At 38.5% G+C, this 14,962-nt stretch overlaps 1 protein-coding gene across 5 annotated transcripts in view; it reads left to right on the forward strand.

Annotated features, from left to right (window-relative positions):
* The first annotated feature begins 543 nt into the window (after window positions 1–543).
* The window catches only part of LOC138696542 (streptococcal hemagglutinin-like), a 90,619-nt gene continuing 76,200 nt past the window's right edge, over window positions 544–14,962 (forward strand). For all 5 annotated transcript variants that reach the window (XR_011331413.1, XM_069821636.1, XM_069821638.1 and 2 more), the window contains exons 1-2: window positions 544–717; window positions 1,861–6,313. Coding sequence is in view for 4 of the 5 variants with exons in the window: in XM_069821636.1 (XP_069677737.1) it covers window positions 2,137–6,313 (4,177 nt within the window). In the remaining variant the exon portion in view is untranslated. The remainder of the gene's footprint in view (window positions 718–1,860; window positions 6,314–14,962) is intronic.

Consider the following 14,962-nt stretch of genomic DNA (forward strand, 5'->3'; position numbering starts at 1 on the left):
GATTTGTACTGAATGTATTTATTGCACATCAATGTGTATTAAATGAAGAAACATAAAAAAGAATAAAAATTCTATCTTGTATGTACTTTTATTTCTGACCAAATATCCCAATTAAAAAAAAAACAATGCAAAGGGATTGATTAGGAGATTTGTCCCGATCTGCGTGGATATTTTTGGAATGTACAATATACTGGGCGGAAGGTGTTGGGAGGGGAATTTCTAAGGCAGGACTCTCGACCCCCATCTTGTCAATCAGCCATACTGGACATCTTTTCTACCCCTCCTTTCGTGGATCCATACGCCTCAAGGGAAATGGGGGTGGCAAGAGGAGGGGGAGCTAAGGAAGGGCGAACCACAGATTATGATCTTGAAGGTAGGTACGTCTGTATAGTACAGGTTTGTATTTTGGTTATTATTTAAACTTGTATTGGAGTTAACGCGGGGGCGTGTCTAGAATGTTTCTTGGAGGGGGGAAAAAAGAATAAAAAGATGTTTTACCTATTGTTTGAAAAATCCCGCCAGTACCCTAGTGAATCGATAGATGGCGCTTTCAGTTGTTGACTCAAAGCAAAATGGCGTCACTTAATGTGAAAGGCGAGACATTGTTCAAAATACTTCTTAAATAACCATCGTCTGTGTCGCTACTAGTGCATAATTTTTTCTTGTTGTTGTGTTTCAAGACATTACCTATCAAACGATATACACCAATTACAGTATGTAAGTAAATTTTCCGTGTCTTAGCTACAAGTCCAACTGTCTTCAAGACGTAGGCTATCGAGCTGAAGCCATATTTATGATGTTATCTAAGGACCTCGCTTCATAAGAAACAAAGTGTTTGGTTCTTAGGTTTACCCCCGTATTGAAATATATTCACTCGGATTGGTGTTTGCTTCAATATTAATCCCTAGTGTTTCTTTTTCTCGTTCGTACATTACAGTACCTAGCCTACTTGAAACTTTACAGGGGTAAGCGAGGCCGCGTATGGATTAGGCCAGGCCATGGCAGGTGAGGTAGGCAAGGCTTATGAACTAGGCGGCTTGCCTAGAATACAATCTGACATAAGCTTTTTCGGACTGTTGTCTTCTAAAACCAACGGCGCTTTATTTTTGCATGACAGGTACTGGAGTGTTTGCTTATAGGTTGTTAGAAACATGCATGCTTGTTATATAGAATAAGAATGACCCATTTTTCATATTACCTGCAACTGACCATTAGTTACAATCAAAACATTATTTTTTATTCACTACCGAAAGCAAAATGCTTCTGCTGAATAAATGTGGCTGTCTTAAAAAGAATATGGTGATAGCCGATGCTGTATGTTTACATTATTTTTGTTTTGTTTTTGTTTTTATTTTTTGATCATGTGTCATTTCTGTTTCTTAGTTTCATCCATCTTAATACTTAATATTATGTTGTAATATGTAAAACTAGGTTATATTATGTATACATAGGCTTATATATATTTTTTTTATTGAGGAATACATATCCCTTGTGTAATAATTCTGTCGTTATAGTTTTTTTTTACACATTCACTGAACTATTCCTTAGAATTTTGACTCCCGGTAGTGACTTTGATGAAAATAGTGCTGAGGTAGTTCCAGTGATTTCGGAAGTGAAAATCGTTGAATTTATAAGGGATTTTTTGTTGATCGTATATGCAAGGTATAATAAAAGCCTAAACTAACCAAAGCTAACCTATCACAGATTCGTACATGCAAGGTGTATAAGAAGAATACGAAGGGAACTACCTCAGCGCTAGTTTAGCAGTGACTTTTTATAATGACGTAATCCATATACCTATAATTCTTCTTATTGTGTAGATTGGGCATTCTGGCTTAAGCCCTGTTTCTTCTTTCACAGGTGAAGATGAACATGGATGAGAGTTTGTGTCGGCTCTCAGTGTGCCATCCACAGAATATTGTGATTCATGCAGCATTGCAAGTACAATTGTGAAACAATCTAGCTATATGAAGAATCGTGGCAAGAAGACATCTTTGTAAATAAACTAGTGAATGTCAATTCTCTAGTATCCTGCCTCAATCAAAATGTTGTGAACTGTGAATGCTGGGACAGAAAACTCACGGTGAAATTCCTTGCACGTAGTTGTCCATTCTTAAAGACTGGCAAAGCTAGGTAATGGATCCGGTGGGGCCATGGTCAGCGTACGCCGCTTCTTATAACCGTCTGGCTGGCGCGACGGGCGGTTTCCAATCCGGGTCTGCAGGCGGGGCGGGCGATTTTGTCGCCTCCCACCACCACCTAGCAGCAGCCACGGGGAACTCGGGTCTAGGAAGCCACCAGCCAGGCGGTGGTGTGCCGTCCACGACGTCTCAGCTGCTGCTGCAAGCAGCGCATACCACTGCTAGCTTGGCGGGCCAGCTTGGGATGTCAGCTGCTGGACCTGGCACCACCGCCTCCCCATTCAACCCTGGCGGATTCCTCTCTCCTCCTCCTGTAGGCTATGATGCAGTCTTCTCCCCTTTATTTCATCACGCCAACCCTAAACCTGCCCATTATCCCTCCACACTGAATGTGAGTCAGCACAGACAAGCTCTGGCACAAGCACAAGCTGCTGCTACAAAGCAGAGTTCAGTGGAATCAGAACTCTCGAGCTTGCGTGAGAACTACAGTACAGCACACCACCAGAGCCTGGCTGCCGCATCCAGTGGCTCCTTCTTCGAACATCAGGCATCCTCTTCCTCTCCATCTTCTTCGCTTGCATGGTCACATCAAGGAAACACTCAACTGCCAAGCCCCTTTGGAATACTACCACATGAGACTGTAGTGACCTCTTCTCCTGGACCAGCAACATCCAAATCTGGTTCATCGGCATATGAAAATACATTTAATGCCCATTTTGCAGCTGCTCAAAGCCTAAACCATTTGAACTCACAGCTGTCAGCTGCAGCAGAATATAACAAGAGCTCTGGTAACTATGGTGATAATTCTAGTAAGAAAGCCAGTCGATCCCAATCTCCACTTGTGACTCCAGTGAAACCAGTAGCATCTGCAGCTTCCAATGTATCTGCAAGTGGAACTTCTTTCTTTCACCAAGCTTCATCAAGCACATCCTTTGCTGGTTCTGAATCACTTTCCTCTCGAGGAGATTGCTCTTCCCTTTCTGGTAACTTCTCAAGTAGTAACAAGTCGCAACAGCAGCAACAACAACAGCAGCAGCAGCAACAACAAATTTCTTCAGGTTCAGAGTTTTCAAGTGGAAGTAAAAATTTTGGTAGTAGTACATCAAGCTCTCTTCACCATCAGCAGCAATCTTGCATTGTATCTACTGCCTCTTCTACATCTGCATCTTCTAAGGATTACCGCATACCACAACCACCCTCCCGTTCAGCTAACTCCTCTCTCTTCCTAAATGCTGCTTCCACATCATCTCGTTCTTCATCCCAAACTGGAGAGAAACAATCTTCGAGGAACCAGAACTTCGTCCCTCCAACTAGCAAGGCCTCAGCACATCACACCATTCAAACGAAAGCACAGACAAAAATATATCCAGAGTTGGCATCCTCATCAGAGCATTCTCGTCGGAGTGAAAGCTCACTAGAATCTAGTCAGTCTTCACCGATTAGTTTTGCTATGATGGATGCATCTGCTCATCGTCAAGGAATAAATTATTCTGGTAATGCATCAGCAGGTGGTTCGTGTTCATCTGGGTCTGGGTCAACCTCAAAAATGGCCTCAAATCCTCAACGTAGCAATACAAGTTCAAACCTTCAGCAGTCACAGTTCCAGCATGTGCTGAATCAGCAAGCTGCTGCTAGTTCTTCTTATCATGCGCGCCATTACTCTGGTTCAGTTTCAACAGGAGAATCATCTGAATATCACCATGGTGGCCGATCCAAAGGATCTGCGTCTGCAGAGTCCACGTACTCAGAGAGACTTCTCACTTCCTCTAATAGTTCATCATCCCAGAATGGGCCAGACTGCGGGGTTGTTGTTCCACGAAGACCTAGTCCTTTACAGGCCCACTCCCAGGCAAGCCCTCTAGGTCATGTCCCCAGTCCAGCCTATCCCATGTACAATAGTCCTATGGCTTCAATGTCGTCTCCCTCACCTCTCCAGCAACACTCCGAGGCCACTGGAAATCAGTGTCCAAGTGGTGGAGCACCGAGGCACAGCAATCCTCCATCACAGCAACAGCAACAGGTGGCGCCACCATCCCCTTTGGATGTCACTGTTCCAAGGCCATCTTCACAAGGAGGTCAAGTTGCATATCCTTCTGTCATCACTCGTGCCCTCACGTCTGGGGAAGGAGGTAACAAATCTTATGGAGGAGAAGGAAGATCATTTGAAAGATCTCAGCAGCAACAACAGCAGCAGCAACAACAACAGCAGCAGCAGCAGCAACAACAACAACAGCAGCAGCAGCAACAACAGCAACAACAACAGCAGCAGCAACAGCAACAACAAGAATTCTCACAGAAGCAGCAAGGTTGTTGGGAGACTGGGGACAACAGGCAGCAGCCTCACCATTCCAGGGCGACTAATAAATTCCAGCCATCATCTGGGTATGGAGCTGGAGGCATGGAGATGTCACAGCAAGTACCTGGACAACAGCAACAGCAAGCCCAGCAGAGGGCAGCACTAGGCATCTCGGAGCGGCAGCAGGCATACTTCGACTCAAGTCCAGGACACCAGGTAACCCTTCAAGATCTCAGCAGTTGTCGTGGAGACCCAATGAGTATTGTGAAGAATCTACAGACCCTACAACAGCAACAACAATCTTGTCAGCTGCAGCCAAATACAGAGCAACAAAAATCTGCACCTGAAGAGCGATTACAAAGTAACAAAAGTGGTGGTAGTAGTGGTGGTAGCAGCAGTGGAAAGCGTAGGAAAAGTTCTGAGAAAAATCATTCAGGTTCGACAGCACTCAATGATCTGGCTGGTTCAGCAATGGCTGAATATTTCACAGGTCGTGTTCCTCCTCCTGCACATCATAACACCAATCAGCAACAGCAGAATGGAGGATATTTTGATTTTGAACGCTGGAACCTCCCACCACCACCACCAAAGATGTTTGGTGGTGGCCCAGGTGCTTTTGGCTCACAGTCTCCTCTGCATCATGGAGGCAACTTCGTGGGCAATCCTGCACATCAGCACCAGTCTCTTATGGTCCCTCACCCTCATCACCATCCTCCACCTCCTATTCCGTACTTTCCGGCCTTCCAATTACATCCCGGTCATCATCCACATCATCCCCCTCACGAATTTCAACCTTCTGTTGAAATTGCCCCTCTTCCATTCGAGAATCCTTCTCCTGGAAACAACTCATTCAACACTGGACAGGAGACACGTGATGATCAGCCCAAAGTTATTGTGCCCAATATAGAAGAAGAGCTGGGATTTCTTGCAGAGACAGATACAACTCCTGCTGCTACTTCCAGTTCTACTTCTACAACTGCAACCAACTCTGCAAGCCCGGCAGTGAATACCCCTATGGAAACTAAGATGCCAGAGAAAAAATCTCTGTCGTCTACTAATCCATCCTCAGGGTTCATGGCTAGCTATATGAAGTTCCTGCAAGGTGAGAGAGATTCATCACCACCACCAGCAAATCGTGGAGGGAGGAAAGCTACATGGTCGAGGGCCAAGGTGTACCAGCCAGAACCTTCCAAATCCACAGCAACAACCACAACAGCAGCAACAACTACTACTACAACAACTACTACAACTACTACTACTACAGCAACAGAATCGGGATCCACAACAACTTCGAATAGCAGTACTACACCGACGACTCCAACACCTACTGTTACTGCTACAGAGAAATCCAAGGAAGTGACTACCACAAAGAGCAAAGAGGTTTCCAATAGGGTTTACGACCCAGAGGATGACCCAAGGTACTTCCCACTTCCCAAGTCTGATGCTAAGAGGAAAAGCTTCGCTGATTCAGACGGGGATTTCGACTCGAGTGATGGAGAAGAGAAAAAGGAGGAGGAGAAGAAGAAGGAGGAAAAGAAGAAAGAGGAAAAGAAGAAGGAGGAGAAGAAGAAGGAAGAGAAGAAGCCAGTAGAGAAAGAAAAGCCTAAACATAAAGAAAAAGAAAAAGAGAAAGAAAAGGAGAAAGAGAAGGAAAAAGAAGAAACAAAGCCAGTGACGAAACCAACTTCAAAGCAATCGAAACCCTCGCAAAAGACTGGATCAACCAAGGCAGCTGCTCAGGCAAGTGCACAGGTGGAAGTTGCTGCTAGTAAGACAGTGGAGAAACCAGAGAAACCGGAGAAAGTGAAGAAAGGTCGTGGACCAAAGTCTGGTGGTGGACAGGCTGCTAACAAGAGGAAACATGACCAGGAAGAAGGTTCGTTTATTGATTTTCATTTTAGAAACTGGGACAGGTGGTAACATTTAATCTTCCCTCCCTTTCTGCAGTTAAGGTGCCATTTCATTATCACATGCCAAAATTGCTTTGTACTTTTAAGTTGTTTTGAAATGTTAGGTGCCCTACTGGAAAAATCTTTCCAAAGTTCTGTGAAGGTATAGTCAACTTGTTGCATGAATCTCTTACGATCTTGTGGGATGCTTGATAGAATCACTGACAAATTTCTCCTTGGAGTGGGATGGACACATGGGGTTGCTACCAGGAAACTGTACGTTTTAATTTACAAAGTTCGTAAAATTGAATAGGTTATATTTAAGGGAGCAAAACCATGATTATTGATTATGAATTTTTGCAGTATTAAGGTACCTAACTATTGACAACTTTTGTGCTCTGCTTAAACTGTAATATGTGTACAAATAATTTTGTGGAGGAGGTCGAAACTGTTTGTGATTGAATTTGCACATTCAGTTGAAATTAGTTGTTTATATAATTTGTTGTAAACTATACGCTTTTAGAGCTTTATCCAATGACAGTATATAGCTTATTTTTGTTATTTTTTTTAACCATATATAAGTATCAAGTGTATTCAGAAATGAAATTATGTTTACCTTTTGTTCTCAGTTATTTTAAACTGGAAGCAGAATGCAGAAGCGAGATTAAAGTTATTGTAAATATTTTGTAACATAGATTACTCACTGAATAAAACAAAATATATTATGCGATTTTCTTGTAGAGTTTCTTGATAATTTCAGATGAAATGTATTAATAACTCAGTACCCTGGTAGCACCCCTTAAGTATTTCACGACTTTTTTTTGTGTGATTGGGAAATATAATATATATAGACAGTCCCACATATTTCCAGTATGATACATGAAATTGCCTTTCTTTCATTGTCCTGAAGCACTCACAGCCAATGTATTTCACAAACTGTGTTGCCAAAATACAAATATGATTTTAGAAACATTCATATTTTTGTTACGAATAACATTAATTTAATTTCACGTAACAGTTGAAAGCTTCTTATGTTTTTAACTTACATTTTTATTTTTTTCGTGAGAAAAGTTATATTTTGTATTTCCCAAGTCCTCTTCCATTCATATTTTTTAAAATTATAATTTTATAAACATTTGAGAGTTTTGAAGGTGTTAGTTGTAAATTATTGTTCTGTTATTGAGGTCATTTGTCCAAATTTTTCCAGATCCTTTTTCCCTATCTAATTTCAAGAGTACTGTAATTTCAAATGAATTTAATTTCACTACTTTCCAGGAGGGAGGCTTGAAATGTTACTTCTTACTTATAACTAATTGAAACTTTAAAATAAAGGTTGTACATATGTAGGCGCGCATATATAGCTATATATAGTTATTGATAGTGGGAGGAGAGGTAGGTCGAGTGAGAGAATTCTTGGTAATATACTGCCATTCTTTCAAGTTAGGTGATTCTGTGCAAATATGAAGTGTAAAATGTATCCTTAGAATTGTAAAATCGCGCAAAAAAAGCTCATAGTAATGGTTTTTTGCTTTTCTCTGTCTGCAATCCTAAATTTTTTTGGGAATAGTTATATTAATACATCCGTCAATTACTGGTGGGAGATATTTGCAAGAAGAAGAAATAGCTATCTGTAGCTAAACTGTGCCTGTTACTTACCAGTGTTACAGTTTTTCCTAAAAAAAATGTGTTAAAAACACCTGAGACTTTTTTTTTTGCCAGGATCATTTATTAGTAGCTATGAACTCGGTGGAGCAGTTGAAACAAGACGTTTAGTACGAACAGAAATTACGTAATGGACTTCTGTATTGTGTGCTTAAATGCTACAGGCTCATGTCAGTAGATTTACTGGCATGTAAAAGAACTGCAGGACAAAATTCCGGCACACTGGCAATGCTGATATAACTTCTGCAGTTGCAAGCGTCGTTAAATAAAATATAACATTAACATCTATAAAAACTGAAAGTTGTTGTTCTTGTTTTCTAATGCCAGACGTTTGACAATAAAGTCATTTGACCTTTTGCACTCCGGTATTTTTCAAAGATATTGTCATGGTCAGCCACTGAAGTACAGATTTTGAGGTGTTCCGAATCCATTTCTTGATTAGAGTTGCACAATGGGCAGTTAGGGGACTGATATATTCCATTTCTATGCAGGTACTTGGCAAACAGTCATGGCCTGTTGCCAATTTAAATGCAGCTGCAGACGATTTTATAACAAAGAGAAAGTATGAAATTCCATTTCATACTTAGATACATTCAGGTGTCCCATCTATATCATTAAGAATGATTTTATATAATATTTACTGTAAAAATATATTAAAGGCAGTACAGTTACCTTTACTGGTTAACAAAGTGTAAACAGTTCGTATAAATTATACAGACTAGACAGGATGATAAGTCTTGCCTGTTTTTTATGCAGTGTAACAAGTGTAGAACATTTGAATTCATGCAGTCGGAGGAATGAACACTTGTGGTGTAAGGTTTTTGGAATTTACACTGTGTTTGATACATGTAGAAACATTCGTGTGAGAGCTATGTATTGCACGACTGCCATCAACAGGGAAGGTAGGGAATGAGACCCCAATCTGTTGATTCTATTACCAACCAAGAGTGATTTTCAAGAGGACAGAGGTGATACTTTAGCTCCAAAACATTGAATGTTTCTACATGTGTGGGTTGGCGTAGAAATCTAAAAATCTCACACTGAATACTGCCGAAAATATTAAATGATCGAGATAATCTGGAAAGAAACTAAAAATAAATAAAGATGTATTTATGCAAAGCACAGTAGCAATAGTTTAATACTCTCTTTCACAGTTTAGTTCAATATCTATGACTATGTTTCTTCCTCTTCACCTTCATTAACCCTTATGCTGCTTGTTCTATCCATCTCTTCCACTGCTCTCTATCATGACTCATCCTCTTCTTTCTGTGTTTCCTTGCAATTTTTTCCTATTCTGCCATCCCATGTTTTTCTTGGCTGCCCTCTTCCTGCTCTGTCCTCAACCTGCATTTCAATATTTGCTTAACTTTCCTTCACTCATTCTATTCACACATCCAGACCACTTCGACTGATGCTCTTCTGCCACCTCGTATGTTGCCTTTTAGTGGCTTACCTCCTTTCGTATTCTCTCATTGTGTATTCTACCCTTCTAGTTTTACCAACTACTCTTCTAAGATACTTATCTCTAGGCTATATCTTGGAACTTACTAAGGTGTTTATTCTGAAGCGGCAAAATTTTGGTGCCATATAGCGTAATGGGAACAATAATTGAATTGCAGAACTGTATTTTAGTTTAAAAGCTTGGATCACACTTGGCGATTTTATAGCAGTGAGCCAACTAGCAACGAGAAATCACTCAATATGATAAAAAATATTGTTACTTGTCGTATGCTGAGCGAGAAGAAAAATCACAGCAAGAAGAATTGGGCATGTCCAACTTTTCTTTCTACTAGCTAGTCACATGTTACACACGCAGCAACTATTCACTTTGTGTGACAGCCCAAAACGCTGGTGGAGAAGGCAATAGTAACAAATCCTTCGTGTCCTTTGCTTTTTTTCGTTCTTTGGGATTTGTATCAACAATAATTAAAAAAAAATGACGTTTAATGACAGTGACAAAATTTGTGTAATTTATTGAAAATAGAGAAATACAGACATTTCTACTAAGTCAGAACAAAATCAATAAAAAAAATAGATGTGACCTGTATATACAGGACTCCTGGCAGCCTTAGCTGTGTCGACTGTTGAAATTGTGACCTATAGTCATGATGTGTACGTTGTTTAAATTTTGTTTCAACATTAAAAATGATTGTGGCCAGGTGATCAGTCAAATAACGTTTCGGAACTACGAAGCCCTGCGGGACGCTTTGTATGTATGTATGTATGTATGTATTTATTAACACTACAATTGGGTATACATCCGGTGGCAGTGATATATATAATAATTACAATTACATGAAATAAAATAAATAAACGTAAATGAAATAAAATAAAATAAACGTAAATCTTTAAATAGTAAATGCAATAAACCTAGGACTATAAATAAAAACTATTCTATAATAACGCCTACGATAAGCAAAAGTAAATCCAACTTATAAGTACTTCTATTTCACCCAACTATTACCAATTTAAATAATTATATGTCACCTTAATTACATATCATCTTAATTAATTACATATCACCTTAATTTATTTACGTATCAACTAAATTACATATCATCTTAATTAATTACATATCAACTTAATTAATTACATATCAACTCAATTAGTTACATGACACAACTTAAATAATTACACCGCACCTCCAATTAAATTTTCAGTCTAATCTTCTCAACCTTTCCTTAAATGTATTGGATGTTAATTACATGAAACAAGAGCATAGTGAAAGTGCATACTCTAAAATGATCTGTAAATTACATGTATTCAAATTTTAGCTGGTGAGGTCAAAAAAAAAAAACCTCACAAATTCCATGAAACAGCAGAAGGAACACACAAAAATAAAATAGTTTCCCTATTTGCACTTCTGTTTACAAGATGCTGAGTCCTGTAACAAGAATTATCTTAGCGATTTTACTTTCAGCGGGAACACTCAATGTGACAATGATTATTATCTTAGTGATTTTACTATTAGCAAAAACTCGCAGCTAGAACGATCAGTGAGAAAACCGTCAAGTGTGACCTGGGCTTTACACTGATCTCCTCCAGGCCCACCAATGTGCTACTCATTTGATAGTATGTTGAAGATTTCCTTCTTCGTTTGATTCATTATCTCCTGATCAATTTTTCCATTACTACTTAAAATGGTGCCTAAATAGTAATATGTTTCAACTTTTTCTAGTAATTTTCCACCACATACTATGTTAAGGATTTTGTTTTGTCTGTTCCTAACCCATATGACTACTCTTTTGCGTATTAATTTGCATAAATGTTAATATGTTTTAAATTTATCTAATAATTTTCCACCACATACTGTATTTAGGGCTTTGTTTTGTCAGGTCTTACTAACCCACATTACTACTCTTTTCATTGTTAATCTGCATACTTTTTATCTTCAGCTCTTCATACCATTCCTCCATTGCTTTCTGTAATCTTTAAGTTGTATCTGATATTATAAAGATAGCATCAGCATATAGCGTAACTTGAAGGTATACTGGTCATAGCTCCACATTCCTACATTCATTCTATGGGTACGTCCCATGCTGTGGTGTCGCTGTCTAAGGCATCCTGCCTAAGACTTGCATTACAGATTGCACACTGGTTCGAGTCCTCATGGGGGAAGAAATTTTCTCATGAAATTTCGGCCAGTGTATGGGACCGTTGCCCACCCAGCATCGTGATGCACTTGGGGAGGTATGATAGGTAGCAAAAATCCAGTTTTGCAAACCAGCTATAATGGCTGGGGGGATCATCGTGCTAACCTCCATACTGGTTGGATGATCGTCCACCTCTGCTTCGGCATGTGGACATGAGGTCAGCAGTCGACTGGTCAGTCTTGACCCTTCAGGGCTGTAGCACCATGGATTTACTTTACTTTTTATTCTATGGGTATGCCATTTACATCTGGGTAGTCTCAGCCATGAAAATACTGAACAGCAGTGGACTGAGGTTATCTCCTTGTTTTATGCCTTTCTTGGTGTTTAATTCATTCGAATGTTCACCATCTATTCGAACCATTCCCACAGGACTATAATATACAGATTTCACTGCATTAAGCAGTCTTGCTGGCACTCTTTGCCTCCAATGCTTCCCATATGTACTGTTAAACTGAATCAAAAGCAGTCTTATATCAAGAAAGGTAATGGTTTTTGTGGTAAATAGCCATTCAGGTCACAACACTGTCTGCTCTCCTACTCTTCTTCCATATTCTCCTCTATGACTACTAAAGCATCTTTCCAACATCCCTATATAAAGTTTATGCACTACTGACGAAAGAGAAATGGCCCTGTAGTTAAAGTCTTGTGCAATGGGATAATATCTCTTCTCCAATCTTTTGGTATCCTGTTCTCATTCCATGCTTTTTTTTTTTTTTTTTAGTATCTTAGTAAGGATCATCGTCACTTCAGGTGCACCATATTTTATTAACTCTGGAGCAATTCATCTGACCCTTCTGCCCTTCCTGTCTTCATTTTATCTACTGCAAGTTCTATTTCGAATCTTTTCTATTTCCCCTTCTACATTAGGATCCTGAACCTCTTGATATGATCCATATGCCTCAATTCTCCTCCAAACTATGTCTGTTTTTATTCATTTTTCAGTATAATGTTTGCACCATACTTCTAATACTTTCTATTTTCTTGTGATTGAGTTATTCTCGTCTTCATTTTAAGAGTTCGTGTTACTTTTCCATACTTTTCTTCAATGTTTTTTTAACAATTTTCTAGAATTGCTTTATATTATTTTCTTTAGCTTTCTCTTCTACCATATCTTCAAATTCTTTCCAGATGTTATTTTTACTTCCTTCACTATTTTTGTGATTTTGTTTCTATTTTCAATATAATCCCTTCTGTCTGCATTTCATGAAAAAACATTTCAAGTGTTCCCAGTTTCTAAGTGCTACTCTCCTTAATACTGGAATATTTCACACTTTTACCTGTACGAATTACATACATATAACCTTGAGGATGACACTTCGTGGCGAGTGGCCTTGGCATTAATAAATATGTAAATGACCAGAAGATAGGAACTTGAAAATTAATGAGTATTTGTACTGCATTATAAATGTGGTGTTTTTGATAACATATAACATTGATTATAGAGATATTTTTAGGTACATTTTATCTCGGTATTAGTGAAATTATCATATAGTAATGCCCTTATAATCTAACATACAATACCTTTTAAGTTTCACCTTACATGTTTTGTATCCTGTTAATCATCAATATGAAATTTTTGTCTCAAAAAAGGTCTCCATTAGGTTGTAAAGTCTCGTACTTAAACATTCTAAGCATTCGAAATTTGAATGGACAGCTAGTAAAATACTTTCATTTATTTCATTCCATTTAAGTCAAGAAAATTAATCTTTTCGCTGTAAGAAAAATCCTAATATAAACAATAGCACGTGACTGAAGTGAGACTTCATTGGCCGCTGTTTGGCGCCATAGATTCTCAGTACGCGTTCCCGCCTACTGTTGTACATTCTGTTTCATGTTAAACATTTCCCGTTACTCGTCAAGTAGGCCTAACCTCACTACTATGCATTCATTTGTTTAGGAAATATTTACTTTATAATTACTCTAATTAAAACTCACATAACTTATTATATACATTTAAGACTATCTGTTTTTCTCCGCTTTTGAGAGGGTTTCCACTCTTACGATTAATAACCACACACACTGAGGATGCAGAAGCCATACTTGAGTACCACGTGCTAACGTGAACGACAAGCTGAAGGGACGCCAGCTTGTTACAAGAACAGACTACCTCGCTATTACTGTTTGTATTCATCCGCGTTCATAGTACATAACAAAATATAAAAGTAGCTTTTCTTTTACATATCGTTTTACATATGAGTAAAGTTATATGTTTCATTGTATTTAACAACTAGAATTCAATTTTTTATTTTCAAATAATACAAGATGATAGTTTCCAAATACGGACTATATTTTCCCGCGTCGTGTGAGTGTTTTGACTGTGAGCCAATCACGGGTATGACAGCCACATGCTTGTGTTTACATTAGGATTTTTCTTACAGCGAAAACAGTATAGGTAATAAGTTTCTAAAGTTTTTATGCATTTTCTAAGAATTGTTGATTTTACAAAAGTCTGCAGAGTTTTTAGTCTGTGTTAATAGTCAGCTATGTATGCAGTGGAGGTGAAAAGGAACTCCATTATCTCCTGGTTTTGTTGTCTCATGAATGATGCCTTATTGGTGTCACTTATTAGGTTCCAACTTGTCTTCAGACAGTTGACTAACATCAATATATTTACGTACGCAATAGGAATATTGAGTGAACAAAATATGATAGTATGTAGATGGAAGGAAAGAGATATGAACAGTATTGATCATAGGTAATTCCAGCTGCAAAAATACCTTGTCAGGAGAGATTTCAACCAGTCCTGAAATGGGAGCAAAATACATTTAGGAAGTTAGAGAGATTTATTTATCTAAATCATCTGCACTTCATAAATTATATAAAGTATCTGGAGTGAATTGTTAAGTATGTGGATTAAAATTTTTTCAGTAACATAGAATTACAGGATTGGGACCAATGGCGAGCTTATGTGAGGGCGGTAATGAACATGCGGGTTCCTTAAAAGCCATTTGTAAGTAACATAGAATTGGAATTCTAGGTTTTTGAAATGTTAAAGATATAAAGTGGCAGTGAACCCTGTGTGCCAAAGAGAATCCCTTGTACTGTCAACTTACTGGAAGGAATATTGTATTTGTGCACAGAAAAGGCAGGAACGATCTATATCGATGACCAAGAAGTGTTACCTCTTATCTACAAAAATTGTCATTTAATTTGACTACATTATTTACATTAAGTAGGTTATTGTTATTATTATTATTATTATTATTATTATTATTATTATTATTATTATTATTATTCTCACAATATTACAACATTGGAAAGTTAATTAATGTTTTGTCTTAGAGTAGAAGATCTTGAAAAGCAGGAACAGTTTGTGTAGTT

The sequence above is a fragment of the Periplaneta americana genome, chromosome 3, assembly GCF_040183065.1.
Source record: "Periplaneta americana isolate PAMFEO1 chromosome 3, P.americana_PAMFEO1_priV1, whole genome shotgun sequence".
NCBI lineage: Eukaryota > Metazoa > Arthropoda > Insecta > Blattodea > Blattidae > Periplaneta > Periplaneta americana.